General features: G+C 41.1%; 1 protein-coding gene across 7 annotated transcripts in view; it reads right to left on the minus strand.

Moving 5' to 3' along the window:
• Positions 1-20,689, minus strand: part of samd4a (sterile alpha motif domain containing 4A) — a 177,093-nt gene extending 156,404 nt beyond the window's left edge. For 3 of the 7 annotated variants that reach the window (XM_060829146.1, XM_060829140.1, XM_060829144.1), the window contains exons 1-2: positions 19,828-19,983; positions 18,381-18,907 (exon numbers count right to left, since the gene is read on the minus strand). In XM_060829146.1, the coding sequence (XP_060685129.1) occupies positions 18,381-18,576 (196 nt within the window). In that variant the 5' untranslated portion in view covers positions 18,577-18,907; positions 19,828-19,983. Of the gene's footprint in view, positions 1-9,807; positions 9,922-18,380; positions 19,079-19,284; positions 19,446-19,827; positions 19,984-20,605 lie in introns of those variants that run through there. The other 4 variants (XM_060829143.1, XM_060829141.1, XM_060829142.1 and 1 more) reach the window with 4 other exon arrangements.
• Positions 20,690-21,060: the final 371 nt, after the last annotated feature.

A 21,060-nucleotide genomic window follows, 5' to 3' on the forward strand; every position in this document is an offset into this window, starting at 1 on the left:
ATGACAATTGAGTCCAGAGCTAAAGTCACAGTCTAAGAACATGGGGTAGACCACTTAGGACTGAAGAGGAGAAATCTCTTCTCAGCTGTAAGCCTGCAGAATTCTCATCTACTAGTCATGGTTCAGACTAAACATCAAATATTTACAAGGAAGATGAGATATGGTTCTTAAAGATTCAGGGATCATAGGGTATGGGAGAAAGTAAGAACAGGGCATTGAGTTGGATGATCAGCTATGATCATATTGAATGGTACAAAAAGGGCAAAAATAAAAAAAGAAAATCATTGAACGTGCTCCAATTTTCTAAAGTTTCTATGTACTGGTTGTAGGCTTTGAAGGTACTAAGGAGTCTTAGTGAATTTGTGAGATGCATTATGTAATGGTATGTGTCTGCTGCTGAACATCTGTGGAGGAGGGAGTGAACAGGTCCACAATGTCAGATGTGCAGCAAGGAAACAGACCCTCCCATCCAACTCATCCATGCCAACCAGATATTCTATTTTAAAAACTTAGTGCAGTTTGCCAGCATTTGACCCATACCCCTCCAACCCTTCCTATTCATATACTCATCCAGATGAGTTTTAAAATGTTGCAATTTTAATCAGCTTCCACCGCTTCCTTTGGCAGCTCATTACACACACAGTCTTCATGAAAAAAAAGGTCCCTCTTAAACCTTTCCCTTCTCACCTTAAATCTATGCCTTTTAGTTCTGGACCCCCCTACCCAGAGGAAAATATATTTTGGCTATTCACATTATCCATGCCCCTCATGATTTTATGAACCTCTTTAAAGGTCATCCCTCAGCCTGACATTCCAGGGAAAGTAGCCCCAGGGTATTCAGCTTCTCCCTAGAGCTCAAACTTTCCAACCCTGGCAAAATCCTTGTAAATTTGTTTCACAACATCCTTCCTATAGCAGGGAGGCCAAGACTAAATACAGTATTTCAAAAGTGGCCTAACCCATGACCTGTATAGCTATCACTTGACCTCCCAAATCTTATACTCAATGCCCTGACAACTAAACGCAAGCATATCAAACACCTTCATGACTGTCTATCACTTTCAAGGAGCTATGAACCTGCACTCCAAGGTCTCTTTGTTCAGCAACGCTCCCTAGGACCTTACCATTAAGTGTACAAGTCCTGCTAAGATTTGCTTTCCCAAAATGCAGCACCTCGCATTTATCTGAATTAAACCCCATCTGCCACTTCAGTCCATTGGCCCATGTGGTCCAGATCCTGTTGTAATCGGAGGTAATGCTCTTCACTGTCCTACACCTCCAATTTTGGTGTCATCTGCAAACTTACTAACTGTACCTCTTATTCTTGAAGAATACTGCTGGTCACAGGTCTCCAGTCGGAAAACAATCCGGTCTTTTCCCTTCAAGCCAATTTTGTATCCAAATGGCTAATTCGCTCTGTATTCCATGTGATGTAACCCTGCTGACCAGTTTACCACGTGGAATCTTGTCAAACTAAAGTCCACATAGATAATTCCTGATGAAGGGCTTTTGCCCGAAACGTCGATTTTGCTGCTCGTTGGATGCTGCCTGAACTGCTGTGCTCTTCCAGTACTACTGATCCAGAATCTGGTTCCAGCATCTGCAGTCATTGTTTTTACCTCTCCACATAGATAATGTCCACTACACGGACTTCATCAATCCTCTTCCATACTTGGAAAAAACAAACTCAATCAAGTTAGTGAGATTCTATTTCTCTCGCACAAAGCCAGGCTTATTACATCTAATCAGTCTTTGCCTTTCCAATGACATGTTAATCCTGCCCCTCAGAATCCCCTCCAACTATTGACCCACCACTGATATTAGGCTCACCGAGCTATTATTCTCCGGCATTTTTTTTTAGAAGACATCTTCTTAAAATAGTGGCATGTCAGCCAACGCCCAATCTTCCAGCACCTTTCCCATGGCTATTGAGGATACAAATATCTCAGCATGGGGCAATCACTTCCCAAGCTTCACGAAGTTCTAGGGCACACTTTATCCAGGTCCCAAGGATTTATCTACTTTAATGTATGTGTTTTAAGATGTCCAACGCCAGATGTTTGCTGTGGTGCCAAACCAAGTAGGCTGCTTTGTCCTTGATGCTTTCAAGCTTCTTGAGTATGTACAATTTCATCAACATCCAGGCAAGTTAGGAATAGTACATCACACTCTTGACTTACCATGTAGACAATGGTTAGGCTTTGTGGAAATTGAGAAAGGAGTTACTTGCTGCATAATTCCTGGCCTCTGACCTGCTCTTGCAGCTACAATACTTACATAAATAGTTCAGTTCGGTTTGTAGTCAATGGTAGCACCCAGGATGTTGATGGCTTCATTGATTTGATAACTAATGGTATCAGAGGCTAGGCTAGGCTAGACTCACTTATTGGAGATGGCCATTGCCTGACACTGGTGTCACCCAAACAATACATGCAAGACATGTGGTGCTGGAAAGGCATCAGACAGCATTCGAGGAGCAGTAGAGAGTCAATGTTTCGTGCAGACTCTCTTCATCAGAAATGTGGAGGAGGCCCAAGGGATATATGGGAGGGGCTGGCAGGAAGGTAACTGGAAATGCAACAGGTAGAGGAAGGTAGGGGGTGTTGGTGGTAGGTGGAGGGTGGCGAGTATTAGGTGGGGGAAAAAAAGATGGATAGGTAGAACAGTTCAAGAGGGCCATGCAGAGTTGGAGGGTTGGATCTGGGATAAAAGGTGGAGGAAGGGGAGAAGAAACTGGTGAAACCCCTTGATCTCGTGGAGTTGGAGGGTGCCAGGGTGGAAAATGAGGCAAATCTTCCTCAGTGTTGGGTGGCTAGAATCTAGACAGTTCAAAAGGGCAATGCAGAGTTGGAGGGTTAGATCTGTCCTGCCTGTCCATCATCTTTCCCACCCTCTGCTCCATCACACCACCCCACCCCACCTTCATCTACCTATCACATTTCCAACTAACTTGCACCCCCCACCTCCATTTCAGCCCCGTTGGGCCATCCCCACATTCCTGATGAAAAACTTATGCTCAAAATTAGGACTCTCCTGCTCCTCAGACACTACCTGACCAGCTGTGCTTTTCCAGCACCACACCTTTTGATTCTGATCTCCAGTTCTTACTTTCTCCCTCCTAAATTATACTTGCCAATTGCCAACCAAAACCTGGATATTGTCCATATTTTGCTACCAGAGCTTTATAAAGTCTCAGTAGCATAACGGTGCTTTTATATTCCAACCCTCTTGAGATAAGCGACAACATTGCATTCGCTTTCTTAATCACGGACTCAACCTGCAGGTCTACCTTTAGAGAATCCACGACTAGCACTCCCAGATCCCTTTGTACTTTGGCTTTACGAATTTTCTCACCATTTAGAAAGTAGTCCATGCTTGTATTCTTTTTTCCAAAGTGCAAGACCTCGCATTTGCTCACGTTGAATTCCATCAGCCATTTCCTGGACCACTCTCCCAAACTGTCTAGATCCTTCTGCAGCCACCCCACTTCCTCAGTACTACCTGCCTATCCACCTAACTTCGTATCTTTGGCAAACTTCGCTAGAATGCCCCCAATCCCTTCATCCAGATCATTAATATGTAATGTGAACAGCTGCAACCCCAACACTGAACCCTGCGGGACACCGCTTGTCACCGGCTGCCATTCCGAAAAAGAACCTTTTATCCCAACTCTCTGCCTTCTGTTAGACAGCCAATCCTCAATCCATACTAGTAGCTCACCTCGAACACCATGGGCCCTCACCTTGCTCAGCAGCCTCCTGTGTGGCACCTTATCAAAGGCCTTTTAGAAATCTAGATAGACCACATCCACTGGGTTTCACCTGGTCTAACCTACTTGTCACCTCTTCAAAGAATTCAAACAGGTTTGTCAGGCACGACCTCCCCTTACTAAATCCATGTTGACTTGTTCTAATCCGACCCTGCTCTTCCAAGAATTTAGAAACCTCATCCTTAATGATGGATACCAACAACCGAGGTTAGGCTAATTGGTCCATAATTTTCCATCTTTTGTCTTGATCTTTTCTTGAACAAGGGGGTAACAACAGCGATCTTCAAATCATCCGGGACTTTCCCCGACTTGTGAAAGATCTCAGCCAATGCCTCCGCTATTTCCTCAGCCACCTCTCTCAGAACTAAGTTGTGGAGGAAAATTCTCTACATTACAAAAGGTGGTCCAAAATGTCCTGAATAGCAGAGCAAGTGAAGAAAGTCTTTTTGCCTCTCTTAGCTTCCAGATGGAAGTAGACTTCTGCAGCAAGGCGGTTCTCATCATTGTGGTTTGACATTACTGAAACGTGATCTCCAACAAATTAAGATTGTATGAATAATGACTGCATCCAAAAGTCTTCCATGTTAAACAGACTCATTAAGCCTTTGAGGAGGAGAAGGGGCTAAAGAGGAGTAAGAGGTTTGTAACAAAAGATTGTTATGGACCAGACCAGATCCCTCAAAACATTAGGTTAGCCCAGACCCTAACTTTGTTATTTGCCTTTAACAGGTATAAAGTGGATATTCCAGGAGAGAAACAGCTAGTCAAACCTTTGTTTTGTTTAAAACAATCTATTTGCAAAATTACCGGATGAAACACAAATGACAAAACAGAATACCGAATAGGGAATTCTCTGCAAACCCAGCAGATCATCCCAACTTAATGATGCTGTTCCAAATACTTGCAACAGTCCCTAGAAACACACCTTGGCACAAAAGGTAAAATCCATCACAAGAGCTTATAGGATTGAAGAGAGAGGGGGAGGGACTTCCAGCCTGGACCTGCTTCTTTGGGTCCAGCAGCCTTTCCTCACACTACTGCTAAAAAACCAGAGAAAAGCTGAGCTGGGCAAACTGGCCGCTCCCCTTGCATTGTACAAGTAAATCTTTTAAAACTTGAAAACCTCTGCCTGAGGCAGTATCTGTTAGCTATTATCAAACTGGCACTAAAACCCTACACCCCAGACTTTTCAGAGTCTGGGTCATTTATGACACCACCAAGGATTACATAACCTTGTTAAAGGAGCAGCTTTGTCACAAGATGTTCTAAAGATAGGCTTTCCTATTTGTTCCTTGCTGGGTAACCACACCTTTTAGGATCACCATCTTCTTGATCAAAAAGAGAAAAAAAAACTTATTTCCTGGAATGTCAGCCAAATATCAGTGATCATCTAGAAAGAATTGTAATTAAGTCACCCAAATTAAGATTAGCACTGCTGCCTTCTGTAAGGTGTTCCCATCCTAGGAAACAAGCAACTACTGAAAAACACTTCCTACTGAAAAAAGCTTTGCCAGTTCAGGGTCTTGCATGTACTGTTGGAACTTCCCAGTTTTTGACACTTCAACAAAGGCATAACTAATATGCTACAATCAGTGCTTATGCCTTGACCCTTGAAGAAAAGTCTCCAGTGCCATCCCAAAATAGCTTATCAATTTAATAGAAAAGGTCATTCTTCTGGGAGGCTTTAATACCAGCATTGACAGTAACTCTAACGTCTGTAGAGAAACCATCGAAAAGAAAATTAAGACAACTGTGAAAATGGCATCCTGCTCCTGAAAGTGTACACAGCATTGTCTCATTATAACAAACACCCTCTCTTGCTAGAAGAAAGAGATACAAAACCACATGGAGATATCCCAGATTAAAGCATCTGCACCTACTGGAATACATCATTGCCCTGGATCAAGGAGCTAGCTGATAGCCATCTCACTTGACCCTTGTGGGGAAGAACTGATGTCTACTGAACAGACTCTTTAAAAATCAATAAAAAGCATCCACCTAGCATTAGGCAGTCGCAAAGCTCAATATCCAAAATGACAATAAATCAACATTTCAGCTTTAAAACAGCTCAATATGGAAACCCTTCACACATCCGACTTCATTTGACCCCATTGTTCTAGTGTCAAGTCAGCTGTAGGAGTCTACTTTGGGCTCAAGTATAGTCATTATCAAAACTGGTTCGATGAAAGCAATTCCAAAATAAGATCTGCTAAAACAAAATTGAGTAGCCTTCATCATTACCATCGCAAGTCATGAAGTCAAGGCAGAAGCAGAACCACACTGATTCCCACATATAAAAGTAAAAAACAAAAGCAGTAAATGAAAATCTGAGATATGCAGCAAAGTGTCAATCTCGACATGTGAAGTCATTCTGAACCCTCCCAATTCACCTATGGACAAAAAAGTCAGCTGGACAAAATCCCTTAAAGGATGGGGTTTCCCTTAAGAATCACACAGTCATTCAACAACATTGGAAAGAACACTAAACATCTCAACCATGAATCCAGTGGTAGCTGATAGAATTCTAGGAGATAGCCTGGAGATGGTGATACTGCTCCCTGTGAATTCTAACAGTCAACTGGATGAAAAACAGCTATATGCAGCTCCAGTTGTACAAAAAGAAAAAAAGGTGAAGACAAATGTAATCTGAAACAGGAGAACTGAATGGTAAGTCAATAAATATATTAGCAATTTTGACTAGTTGCTGTATTGACAGAAGACAAAATATTCAAAAGAAAAATGCTCAGGTAGGGTATTTTGGCAAGGAAAAATCAGTATTAGCAAACAAAAAAAGTGCAAAAAGAAAAAAAAGTTGGACAGAAAGCTTATAAATTCCCAGGATTCAATAACTGACATTAGGGTACTAAAAAAGGATAGTGAATGTTTTTGTTGCCACTTTCCAAATTTCTCTAGTTTATGAAGTAATCCCAGCAGACTAGAGTTGCAAACGTAACCTGGTTTGGAGGGAAAACATGAGGGAGAAAACTGGCAATTACAGAATAGTTGGTCTAATATAAGTAGTAGGAAAAATGTTGAGAGTTTTATTATTGAATCATATAACCCCTGCAGGATGGAAGCAGGCCACATCAACCCTCCAAACATCATCCCACCCATACTCACCCTCCTACCCATCCCTATAACCTTGCATTTCCAAAGAATATTCCACCTCGCCTGCACATCCCTGGATACTATGTGACATTTTAATATGGCCAACCCTCAACGTGCTATGGGAGGAAACTACTGCACGGGGAGGAACTCATGCAGACATGGGAAGAGCTTGCACAGTCATCCAAAGCTGGAATCAAACCTGGGTGTCTGGTGCTGAAAGGCAGCAGAGTTAACCACTGAGCTAGCTTGCCAGCCTATACAGGTTGTGAACACAGAACATTTCTAAAATTTCAGTATTATATCAAGTCAGTATGGAGTATGAAAGGAAAATTGTGCTTGACAAAGCTATTGGAGGTTTTCTGAGGACGTAACTAATCATGGAGAACCAGTGGATCTGGAGTATTTAGACTTTCAGAAAGCTTTGATAAAGTCCCACATAATGAGTTATTGTGCAAAATCAAATATACTGTTATGGATTGAACATTGATTAGCAGACAAAACAGCAAACAGGAATAAAAGGAGTCACTTTCAGAATGGGAGGCAATGACAAGTGGCAGATATCAACATTTGGGTCCCAGTTCATATTACAGAAAGGATTGCACTAGGAAGTGCAGAGTCACCATGCTGTTACAAACAAAACCCAAAATTGCTGGAGATATTCAGCAGGTCTTGCAGCATCTGTGGGGAGAAGATGGAGTTGACGTTTAAGAACTTCTGAAGGGTCACTGGACTCTGGAGAGAAAACTCAGAGTCCAGTGACCCTTCTTCAGAAGTTCTGAAACATCAACTCCATCTTCTCTCCAAAGATGCTGCCAGACCTGCGAAGTTTCTCCAGAAATGTGCTACTTGGATGCTGGACACCCGAAACATAGTTCCTTGTTTTATATTATTTTACCAGGCTGTTGCCTGGGCAGCAGTGATTCAGCTAAGAAATGAGATACACTGAGGCTATTTTCCTTAGTTCAGAGAAGGCTGAAGGTGGCAGCGGGGATCTGATGAAGAAATAAAAGGGCAAATACAGGGTAGATAAGGAGCAGCTTTTCGTCTTAGTAGAGGGATCAACAAACTCTGCAAAGGGCAGAGCATTTAGAAGGATTTTGAGCAATGATTTTTTTATACATTGTTGTGGATTTCTAAAACTGACCAAAAAAAAGAGTTGCAGATGCAGAGCCCTCTTATAAAAATTATAGCAAACAAGGCTACAGACCAAGTGGTGGAAATGGGATTAGAACAGATAGGTAATTGATGGCTGGCATGGACACAATAGGCCGAAGTGCCTCTTCTTATATTCTATTCACAGGATATTGCAATGATTTGAATGAGAAAATCAAATTTAATAATTCAAGTTTGTTGACAACACAAAACTAGGTGGTGAGAGTGAGGAGGAAGAGGTTGCAAGTTTATTTAGTCAAGTTAACAAAGTGGGCAAATCAATGTTATACTATATTCACCATGTAGAAGTGTGAAGATAGGCACTTTCACAGAAATAAAACAGAATGGCAAAGTATAATTAAAATTATACCAGTTTCCTTGTACCCTGTTCTAGGAAGCCAACATGCAGATGCAGCTACCAATTAGGAATGCAAATAATACGTTTTTCAAAACTGAAAGAGAGTGTTTGAGTTTAGGAGCAAGATGTCTTATTGGAGCTGGTACATGGCTTGGTGAAACCCCATCTGGAGTAGATTATGCAGTTGTGATCTCCTTATCCAAGATATACTTGCCATGTAGGGAGCACAGCAAAGGTTCACCAAACTGATTCCTGGATGGTAAGTCTATTGTAGAAAGTCAAATTGGATCAACTGAGCCTGTATACACTGAAGTTTAGAAGATTGAGACAGGATCTCATTATACAATTCTAACATGGTTGGTCAAAGATTGCAGGGATAATGTTGCCCTAGCTGGGGATCCTGAACAAGGTACCAAAATCTCAGGATACCTTGCTTGATACACAGATACACAATAGCTTGAAACAGCCTATGAGAGGAGAAACTTCTTCACTCAGATGGAAGTCTGTGGAAATAGCAGAGACCAATTCCCGAAATACGTTCAAGAAATAAAAAGGATAGATTTCTAAGTGTGTTGGGGGCATGGAGCGAGAGCGCGAGAGGTTGAAACAGAGACCACGGTCTCACACTTGGTTTTAATGGTGGAGTGGGCTTGATGGATCAAATCGCCTACTTCCGCTCCAATTTTTTAATATTTGCATTTTTCCAACTTTGATTCTGCTGCAATGACACACATAGTCATAGTCACAGACTAGTAACCTTGGAGGCACAAGGTCAAATTCAACACTGGTTAACAAAAGTAAAAGCTACAAAAAAGTACTCATTTGATGGATTACTAAAGAAAAAAGCAACTTAAATATCATAAAAGTCCAAGTGATTCAGTAATACCCTTCAGGAAAGTGGTACTCTTCCTGGTCCAGCCTACACATCATCCCAGTTTCACCCTAGTTAGACTGAGAACACCAGGATCCAATTTCAGTGATGGATAATAAACAAGATCATGAAAGAGAATTTGTAAAACTTCCAGAAGTACATACATGTTGCATCTAACTACATTCCTGGAGTCTTCAAAAACACAGATACATCTGCAAAGAAAAGATTGAGGGCCATGAGGAAAATGCAGATGAGTGGGCCTGAGGCTCCAGCAGGTAGCTGGCACAGACAAACCAATCAAATCATATTTGTGTCTATATTATAAATTGATGACACCAATGTTAAAAGGAGGAATAGTGGAGTATTCTGCCAAGGGAACACAGACAGCAAGACAGCCACTGAAAAAAAGTAGTATCAGCTCTTATGGCAAAATTTTATGTTACAGGTCTTAGGTGACAGGTGATAGTGGTGCAACAGCTGTTTGAAGCACGTGCTGACCAGACCAGAAGGGCAATAACATTTTCTCTGTAATAGCACATGATGACTCACCTTGCCATGCCTGCTTGTTATCTACTGTCCCCTGCTGGAAGTTTGTGATCACTTACTGTTGTGAAGGCATTACAGCTATCTTGAAAGTATAGGAAGACAATAGTGTCCATACAACTGTGCACATAGTCAAGGAATCAGTGCCTTCAAGAGGATGCAAGAAAAATGGAGTTAATAGAGTTACGTATACATGATAAAAGAACTTAATTTTAATCTACTTATAAAAGCAATTGCCAATAAATCTAAATTCCAACATTCAATTAAAAAAAGTAGGCAAGAGATTTAATCCAATCTCCTCTCCAAAATAGCAAAAATAAATTTACATCCATTAATTCTGTCGCAAAAAAAACCTACTGTAATTTTAAAGTCTCAGTTGACGACTAAAGTCCCCATTTTAGACCACCTCTATATGCACAGAGATTGCAAGATAAAAGTTCTCCAAAATCTTTCTAATTTGAAATTACAATTCTGCAAAATAGTGAGAAATCAACATAATCCATCACAAATACTTGATCCTTATTTTCAATTTCAACTCAAGTTGGTCTATTCCAGTGAATAGAAACAGATTGAAGACAATAAAGACCAATAAAACTAGAATCTCAAATTGATAGGTTAGTTTTAAAAGATGTACAAATGCAATGACAAAAGTATTAACATGAAAATTGAAATTTTGGCTTATTATAAACCAGCCACAACAAGGATGTAAAACTTTCCAATAATTTTAAAAGATTAATGCCCAAACAAAATACTGCAGATGCTGGAAAGCCATACACACAAAATGCTCAAATCTAAGCTAGCGTGGCAACATCTACAGAGCACAAGAATTGATAGTTCAGGCCTCTGACCTGTCATCAGAACCAGTGAACAGTTATAGACCTGAATTATTAACTCAGTTTCTCTCCCTACAGATTCCACCAGCACATGCCCTGAATCATATGCCCAGAATGGACAGCCAAACTATTTGGACATCAAAGTTAGAAATAGATTCTTATTCAATGTAAAATTAAACCAGTTTAAGAATTTCTCTCCAGTGTTTACTCTTTTAAAAAAAATCTAAACACTTGAACAGGGTTTCAACCAAGCAAATTCCCATTTCAGTTTTTATAAAATATTATTCCCTGATTGAGACAACTGACTGTTTTATAAGAAACATTTAATAATACAAAACTACATGACTATGCACTAGCTGCCAAAAGTTAATAACATTTTTCCTTTGATTACAATATAATGGGAAAACCGATTCCCTATTGATACTATTTTCATAAAGTTACTAAGTTTTTCAAATGATAAAAGTTTGGCTTACATACATTAACTCTCAATTAATTAGGTTTCTAATGCAGATAGTTGCATTAACTGCATCAAGATGCAAAAACATTTGTACCCGTTAGGATGTTTGTGTATTGATAGCACCTGCGTACAAAAATCTCACTGATCTAGTATAAAAGCTAATTTTAAAAAGTTCTCTCAAAATTTGTCTCAAGTATAGTTTCAGCTATCATACACTCCTAGAGAGACACCAATTAATTTGAATTGTGGAGTGAAATGTATACATACCCTTTTGAAAAAAGGAAATTGAAGAATCATTACGTTACCTTTCATTAAAAAAAACAACTTCTGAATTTCAGGCTTTTCTAAGTTCTACAACCACTCAATCTTCATCTCAGAGAAACATCTGTTCCCAACAACGTAGGTGCATTTTTGGTAGTGAGCAGTATATTAAAAAAAACTGACTTGTACTCAAGCCATGGAATGGGGGGTTGAACCATTCGATTCATTGTGCTACCAACTGAGCTATGGTTGATACTCACTGTGCACCATTGTAACATTTTCAATGCTTGCGTATCTTTTAAAATAGTCTCCCACTAATCTGTAGTATTTGCAAGGTTGGTTTGTGTATAGTTCTTTGTATACACAATCTAAAGAATCAAAATAGAAAATTGGAAAATACTGTATATTAGATACATTAACTTCACTGCAAGCAAAAACACCAGACTGAACATTTTAGTAATAAATAAACTAAGACAGAACAGAAAGCACTGAATAGACTCTGAAGGTATGGGAGCAAATGTGGAGAGAGAAACACAGTTAATATCACGTCCAACAGGACTCTTCAGAACATATTCAAAGAAATAATGGTTTCTCAACAGTTGCTGCCAGATCTGCAGAGTTTCTCCAGCACTTAGTTTTTATTTCAGATTTCTAGCATCCAAAAGAATTTACTTTCCAGCGATACATTAACTGCTCAGAAAGTATTATTGTTTGCTAAAGTCTTTGAACAGAGGCAGATTTTCTTGTATAGTCCCAGGAGCAAATGTGGCTTTTTTTGTTTGTTTCTTAATTATTATTCAACAGCAAAACAAGCAATATAACTGATGAATTTACAGCACAGTGCTCTCACACTGAACAATGACAAGATGATGTACTACAATCTACATTCAGTTTAAAAAAAAAAGTAGCCCATATCTGACAGGGTTTTAACATGGTAGGTACTAACAATGGATAACCACTGCAACATCATTCTTACAATGACAGTTAGTTAATCAGACAGATGATGTTAACTGGCCATACATTTACTGATGTAATTTTATTTCCAATAAAGTGCAACTAAAACCACCTATATGTACTCAGAAGCGTTTCTTTTTTTATTTGCCCTTCACCACATCTACTGCGATGAGCTACTTGCGGCTGGCAGCATTTGACCTGGTGCAAGATAGACGTCAAAACAAAAGTGCCAGAAATCCTGAAGTTCTTGGAGTGTCAAGTATTTCCACTGCTGGCGAGTGTACAATCGTGTGAGCACAGCATTGTAAAAGGCATAGTTCATATATAATGAGGTGAACAGCAGAGAATTGCACAAGATAACTTGCTAGATTCAGAGTGAAACCTTCCATGACACAGAGAAATGGACACTTAGCTTGATTGTGAATTTTGCAAGCAAAGATTTGTTGAGTATGATTAGTACTTTACCTGGTAGTCAACAAAAGGGATTTGCGATTTAATATAACCCACTAATTGTTGACATGCACAGCCTACATATACTGCATTAAACTGCCACTGAAGTAGGTTTGCCATATAACTAACTGGTGCAGCAAGCAGAACATCTTTTTTCCTTGACTGCCGCATCCAATTAGTAGAGAATGCCACTTTTGTCACTAGATAGCAAGGTACTTCTGTGCGATTTTGGAAAGTTCTTTGGAGTGTTTTTTCTTTAATTTTAGGTACTGCTCTTTCATTCTTACCAACTTTCTTTCTATATTGTGATATCATAGTGTAACTGCCAACATATGCTGAAGGTGATGTATCTGGTCCTTCAGAATAGTTAAATCACACCATTAATCTTAAAGTCACAACACAAAAAGCATTCACATCATAGATACCACAGTATTTTTAAAAAAAACAAAAGATACTTTCTCCAAAACAATTGACAGACATCTACAGACAAACATCCATCACCCGAAACAATGATCCACAAAAGGTCAGAGCTAGTGTTTTTCTGTTGAATATTCACAAACCTAGAAAAGCTCGAATATTTTAAGCAGTCAATTACTAGCCTTTTCATTGACTCAGATTCAAACTTAACAATTGACACTACGCTCATTCCAATAGTAGTCACTGCAATATTCCCTGCAGATTAGCCACTGAATACATGCAAATTAAGCTGTCTAAATTCAAATAATTTTGGCAATTAGCCATTCCCTAGCTCATTGCCCATGGTAATACCTCCACAAAGTCCACTCAGTCATAGAGATGTACAGCATGGAAACAGACCCTTCGGTCCAATCCGTCCATGCCAACTCAATATCCCCCCAATCTAGTCCCACTTGCCAGCATCTGGCCCATATCCCTCCAAATCCTTCCTATTCATATACCCATCCAAATGCCTAAGACCATTCGGCCAGGGTCCACTCCGTCATTCAATCATGGCTGATGGGCATTTCAACTCCACTTACCCGCATTCTCCCCGTAGCCCTTAATTCCTTGTGACATCAAGAATTTATCAATGTCTGCCTTGAAGACATTTAGCGTCCCGGCTTCAACCTCTCACTGCGGCAATGAATTCCACAGGCCCACCACTCACTGGCTGAAGAAATGTCTCTGCATTTCTGTTCTGAATTTACCCTCTCTAATTCTAAGGCTGTGTCCACGGGTCCTAGTCTTCTCGCCTAACGGAAACAATTTCCTAGCGTCCACCCTTTCCAAGCCATGTATTATCTTGTAAGTTTCTATTAGAACTCCCCTCAATTTTCTAAACTCCAATGAATACAATCCCAGGATTCTCAGCCGTTCCTCGTATGTTAGACGAACCATTCCAGGGATCATCCGTGTGAATCTCCACTGGATACATTCCAGTGCCAATATGTCCTTCCCGAGGTGTGGAGACCAAAACTGGACACAGTACTCCAAATGGGGCCTAACCAGAGCTTTATAAAGTCTCGGTAGCACAACGGTGCTTTTATATTCCAACCCTCTTGAGATAAATAACAACATTGCATTCACTTTCTTAATCACGGACTCAACCTGCATGTTTACCTTCAGAGAATCCTCGACTAGCACTCCCAGATCCCTTTGTACTTTGGCTTTATGAATTTTCTCACCGGTTTAGAAAGTAGTCTATGCTTTTATTATTTTTTCCAATGAAATTTTCCAATCACAGGCCTCCAGCCTTTTAAATGTTGCACTTGTACCAGCCTCCACCACATCCTCTAGCAGCTCATTCCATATACGTACCACCCTCTGCGTGAAAAAGTTGCCCCTTAGGTCTCATCTTTTCCCTCTCAAGCGAAACTTATGCCAGCTAGTTTTGGACTCCCCCAATCCAGGGAAAAGACTTTGCCTATTTTTTTTTCCCATCGATGCCCTTCAATTTTGTAAACCTCTATAAAAGGTCACTCCTCAGCTTCTGCACTCCAGGGAAAACAGCCCCAGCCTGTTCAACCTCTCCCTAAAGCTCAAATCCTCCAATCCTGGCAACATCCTTCTAAATCTTTTCTGAACCCTTCCAAGTTTCACATCGCTCCGATAGAAGGAGACCAGAATTGCACGCATTTTTCCAACAGCAGCCTAACCAATGTCCTGTACAGCTGCAACATGACCTCCCAACTCCTGTACTCAATACTCTGACCAATAAAAGAAAGCATAGAAAACTATTCTTCACTATCCCATCTACATGCGACTCCACTTTCAAAGAGTTATGAACCTGTACTCCAAGGTCTCCTTGTTCAGCGACATTCCCTAGGACCTTACCATTAAGTGTATAATTCATGTTAAGATTTGCTTTGCCAAAATGCAGTACCTCACATTTATCTGAATTAAACTCCATCTGATCAAGATCCCAATGTAATCGAAGGTAACCTTCTTCGCTGTCCACTACACCTCCAATTTTGGTGTCATCTGCAAACTTACTAACTGTACCTCTTATGCTCACATCCAAATCATTTATGTAAATGACAAAAAAGTAGAGGACCCAGCACCGATCCTTGTGGCACTCCACTGGTCACAGGCCTCCAGTCTGAAAAACAACCTCCCACCACCACCCTCTGTCTTCTATCTACTCACCTATCATTCTCACCACAATTCTGTATTACGAACTCTGGTGTGCATAGGATGTAGACACCGCTGACCTGGTCAGTGCCTAATACCATCCTTAATAGCTCAGAGGGTGTCAAACAGAGTAGACAAGGTAAAGATGGCAGATTTCCTTCCCTAATGGACATGAATGAAATAGGTTTTTAAGACAATTGACAGTGGTTACACCATTGATATTAGGCTAGTGCTTTTTACATTCATGCCATCACCAAAATAGAAAAGATAGCACATCCCATTACATGATAATTTCCCTATTTTTGTACAAAATCTCAAAACAAGAAAAATCAAGATTAGAATGCCAAACACCATAAGTTGGAGCTAAAGTTTACATTATCAATTCTCCTCAGTTGTATAAACTTCACTACCTCTCAGAACAACCTATTCCATGAAAGAAAAGAACAGCCTGGATAGAAGAGCTGGTGTGGCGAGAACTCTATCCAACAAGCCAAGTGCAGAATATGCATAAAGTGTAATAGAATGTTGAACTTTACATTTCCAATTTCCTAGTGATAAAGTAACAATGTTCCTTTTGTAGAAAGCCTTGATCATATCTGAAATAATGCACATCAGGTTTGGGAACCAAACACCAGGATGTTGTTTTCTGAAAGGGCAAGTTACAGATTGCCAGAGTAAACTCCAGTATCAAAGAAATGTGAACGACAGGTTACACAAACTGGTTTTATCCTCAAGTTTAAGATTATAGGTTGATGTAATCCATGTGTTTAAAATGAACAAAAGTAAATTTGCTCTCTCAAACTGGAGAAGCTATTTCATTCAGAGGAATCCAGAATGTAGGCAAATTAGATTTATGCCACTTTTCCCTATCATAAAGGGCAATAATATGAAACACTACCTTCCAAAAGGCCACAGATCTTGTGTCAATTGCAATTTAAGATTTAAGAGAGCTTACATCCCATTCACAAAATTAGGCCCAAGGAGAGGAGGGAGTGCCATAGTTTCTACCTTGCAATCACATTTATTCAATCAATTCACTTTTAGATTTAGGACTTCTCTTTTCAGATTTAAAATTGTTTAGGGAAATTCTAAAGTCAAGGAACTATGTAGTTTTAAATATTACAAGTTCAATTCATAGCACTGATCCTAACTGCTTAAGCAATCAATTATTTGAGCAAATGATTATTTGTAGTTAGTTCTCCAAGCACAAACTGCCTTACGGTATATAAATTGTATTCTTTAATAACTTTAAGCCCATCTCTTGGCAGGTTAGCATTTTGGAAAGGATCTCAGTTTATAGATGTAATGATTGAAATTCAATTTGCACAGAAAAGGAGTTTCCTGGTTTATTTCCTAATTCTGGAAATCAGCACCATTGTAGTCAAAACCATGATAACTGAATACAATTGCTCAGAATTGGCCCTAGGAAATTCAATTATAAACCATGTACATATTTGACTGCTGGCACAAAATTGCATCTCTTCCTTATGAATTGTAATCTTGCAATGTACAAACAGTGAATACAGAAAGAAAGTAGTATGGAACTTTTTGTCAAAAACGTGTAACCTTTCATGGTGGGGTTACCCAGTGTAGATTGTAAAATCAATAAAAGAGGACCCATGGAAAAGAATCCACGAGGCAACAAGCTGTTGCTAGTTAATGTAACTTCCAATAAAGTAGTGCATTTAAAGACATTTGTGTTTATATTCCTAAACTAATATTATATTTTTGAAAAAGTCTACACTGAAGATACCTCACTGAATGTTTTTAATCAAGCTTCTTCCATCCATACTATACAGCAAATATATATTTCTTCTGACTCCACACCCAACTTCTACTGTACCAATGTTAGTATTATTTTGAAACTATATATAACTAGTGCTCTTTTTTTCCACTTTAAATCAAACTGCACACAAATATTTAAATTCCCATCCCCCAACATAATTTCAGATTCATAGACTAGAATCGTTTTCTCCTTGCTGAAACCATGCATAAATATCCTAACAGCAGAGCACAGTACTGGAGGCTGTCAGCAAATGGCAGTACAGACAGCTGCCAAGTCTTGCAGGCTCTGTGCTCTAATATGGAACAGCTGGAAGAGGACTGTGCATTCTTTTCTCTGAGTAAACACTAAGGGCTCTGTTCAGTATCCTACTGCAATCAAGCCTAAAGAATTCCACCAGTGAACACAGGCTTCTATTACTTCTCCCCAATACACCCTTTGTACTCCTATGAAAAAAAGTGAAGATATACATAATTTGATCTGGTGCTGCAACTGTGCCAGTTTTAAATAACTATTTGTGCGGAATTCTTCCAGGCTTGAATATTCCCTTAAGTCAACTCTATCACATTCTATCTGCTGCATAGGCCAGGATGAAACATTATAGTACAAATATGTTCATATATTACTTCAACCGCAGCTTCGACACAGATATGACGATGTGCCTCTCCGTAATCGGCGACTACACGCTACATTCTCCAACTTCTACCAAGGTCCTATTTACATTTTATTTCTAACACACAAATCGACTCAGACTTTTGGCCTTCACTTCTGCGTACTCCGTTCGAGAGAAAATTAGGTTATTTACCTAAAATCGGATGAGTGTCTATGCCAATTTAAATGCATTCCTTTTGGTTTGAGACCTAAATAGGTGTTAAACTGCGATGTTCGTAAGCAGAATGGAAAAAATGGCATATTCAGTACTGAGACAGAGATTAGAGTCACTGAAATAGAAATGATCGGGAAAAAAAAGAGACCAAGCCACGTTGTCCAGAAAGCACAGGATACCCAGACTCTACGTGACATGACTGGGTTATTGTACAGGAAATTGCAGAACAAGATGCATCAAAGCGTTTTACTCCTCACGTTGATGTGATGTTCCTTCAATACCGCAATGAAATACATCAATTGTCAATTTAAAGTGATACAAAATACACATGTTAAGTTAAAATTCTTAAACTGGAACGATTTCGTCTCAACCCCGGCTCCGAGTTTGGATAAGCAGCGTGAAAATAATTAGTTGCATTAAACTTACCGGGATCATTTGCCTCTCCCTCGAGAATATGAAGCTCGGTGCAATCGGACAAAGAATGCTCTAGACAAATCTGAAGGAAACGAGCCTGTGTCCGGCTCACTCGTTTCAACAGAGACAACAAAGCTACAGTTTGTTCACATTCATTCCACCCTTTAAACCATCCTGCAAGAACGCCGACTTGATCTCGAAACATCATGATTAACGAACAGCCTCAGCACTGGGCGAGTTTATGTCGTTGGGATTCTTCGATGCAAGGCACCCAAAAAAACCAAGCTCACATGCATGTAGAGGAGGGGTTGTCACATTTTGTGTGGATCGAGTTGCGATTTTTTCTTTCCTTTTCTGTAGAATAACGTCACTGTTGACACGCTCCGTCTTCCTCCAAGGCAATCAACAGTGGGCCAAAAATTTAATAGGCACAACAAGTATATCACCTGTCAGAATTAACAGAGCTCGAATTTTAGATCTCCTCCTGCCACGATATCAATATTAATTCCCAACGCCCGCATTCCCATGCATGGTCAAAACTGCAAAGGAAACCAAAAGAAAAACGGCCGTTGAAATTTACCGTCATTGAATAATAGTCCAAACTTTACGTTGAAGCGGTGGATCTCTGTTTTCCCCTCCCTTTGCCTGCAGCAACTAGTCATTCATTGCAAATTATAATGCAGCAACTCTTGGGTTTGTAATTAAGCATTCAAAGCACTCAAACAGTCTACAAATGGTCCTGAAATGATAAAATATTACGCTTTGAAGCAACTCGTTATTTAAAGAAACTAGGAGAGCCGCTAGCCAGCCAACAGACTGTTTAAACGTTTCCAAAAGCAATGCAGAGCAATGCAATTCCTCTGGGTTTAGGCCCAATGCAGAGCGGCTGAGACTAAAATAAACTATCCACCCAAACCTCAAATACGCGACCGTCTGCAGCCATCGCCTGGATTGGGATTTTCCATGTCAGTCTGAAAGAATGAACCCGCAGGATGGACCTTTCACCACGTTGGTATGAACGCTGCGCTGCCCTGCCCCGTTCAACACTGCGGAAACTCACAGCAACTCCACAGGCATCTGTCCACCTCGGAGAAATGGAACAATTTCCTTTACAAAACAAGCCAATTTTAAAATTGGAATTTTGGTGTTTTTTTTAAAAAAAAACTGTAGAAAAGTTAGCTCCATCCGCCTGTGGTGTTGGCAGGACTTTTAAAAGGCGAATATCTAAAGCATTGGTTCTCTTATTTAAATAAAAAACCTTTTTAATCCCCAAACATTAATAATAGCCCGCCCCCAATAAACATTTGTTATCATCAAAACAGAAAGCGAATCCTGAAACCGGCTAAAAATAACATGAAAGGCGCAGCATGTGTGAAGATTATTAATAAATATGACTCAAAGACTCCTCCCCGTTACAGCTGCAGCGGCCGACGCACTTTCCAGAGGCTGACACACCGACCTGCTGCTGACTGCAGGCTCCGCTCAGGGGCACTGAACATGGTGCTCTTTCAACCCGGGGCCGCTCCCTCGGGCCATGATAATACCCAGCACCGCCACAGCAGTAGCAGTAGTAACGGCCGCCGGCTCCACAAAGTTGAATTTATTTTTAGGCCTCTCCCCCTCCCCCCTCCGCGTGAGTTTTTAACATTCAGCATTACGTCATGGGAGGGCCAGGAATAGCGGGAAGGGGGGGGCCCATCGCCCAACCTCTCCCTCCCCCTCCCCCTCCCCCGTGTCTTCAGACCGGGCGGGGCTTCCAGTGTCGCCCCGCCCAGCAGCACCCAGCCTTCCCCTCCCCTCCCCCAACATCAGAACACACACATTTACCGGATGAGTGGTGCTGGAAGAGCACAGCAGTTCAGGCGGCATCCCAGGGGCAGGAACATCGACGCTGGGGGCAGGGGCTTTTACCCGAAACGTCGATTTTCGCTGCCCCTCGGATGCTGCCGGAACCGCTGTGCTTTTCCAGCACCACCAATCCAGAATCTGGTTTCCAGCATCTGCAGTCATTGTTTTTAACCTCCACACATTTACCGGCTCTACCGCAGCGCCCTCGGCCCCACCCCTCTGCTGGTGTGAAGGGGGGGGGGGTGATTGCTGCTCTTGCACCGCACCCCCGCCCTGACGGCTTCGTTGCTAAGTGCTCGCCGCACGCGCCGCCAAGATGTCGGTTTGAATTGGAACCGCAGCTGAAGTTCCCGCAGCGATTAATTTCTCTTCTGTCTTTTCTCACTCACCGTCCCGTCCCGTGCCCCGCTGCCGAGCGGTTGATTGAGGGGAGCGGCGGCCCCGGCTGTGTCGGGGTTCCCCTCGGCCTCCCCGCTGCTGCGAAGAGCGCGGCCTATCAGTCCCCAGCACGCGGTGTCTCAGCACGTGACCTGGGCCTCACAATCCCCCCCCCCCAAAATACATCATGTCTGGAGAATGGTGGTGCTGCTGGTCGTGTCGACATTCACTGCATTAGTTAGCCTCCCAAAAGACTGGCCCGATTCGCTGCCGACATGGTGGGTGGGTGGGGCAGTTGAATCCCAGCATTGCACAAAGTGGAGTCAAGATTTATTTTGGGGGCTTCCGCGTCGCAGTTCCTCAATTCAGCAGGCCTGCGTTCAAGCTCAACGTTCCCACGGAGTTGACATAATGTGCGAATAGGTCGAAGTTCTATTTTTTGAAAAACAATGCATTTAACATCTCA

The sequence above is a fragment of the Hemiscyllium ocellatum genome, chromosome 8 (genome assembly GCF_020745735.1).
Source record: "Hemiscyllium ocellatum isolate sHemOce1 chromosome 8, sHemOce1.pat.X.cur, whole genome shotgun sequence".
NCBI classification, from domain to species: Eukaryota; Metazoa; Chordata; class Chondrichthyes; order Orectolobiformes; family Hemiscylliidae; genus Hemiscyllium; species Hemiscyllium ocellatum.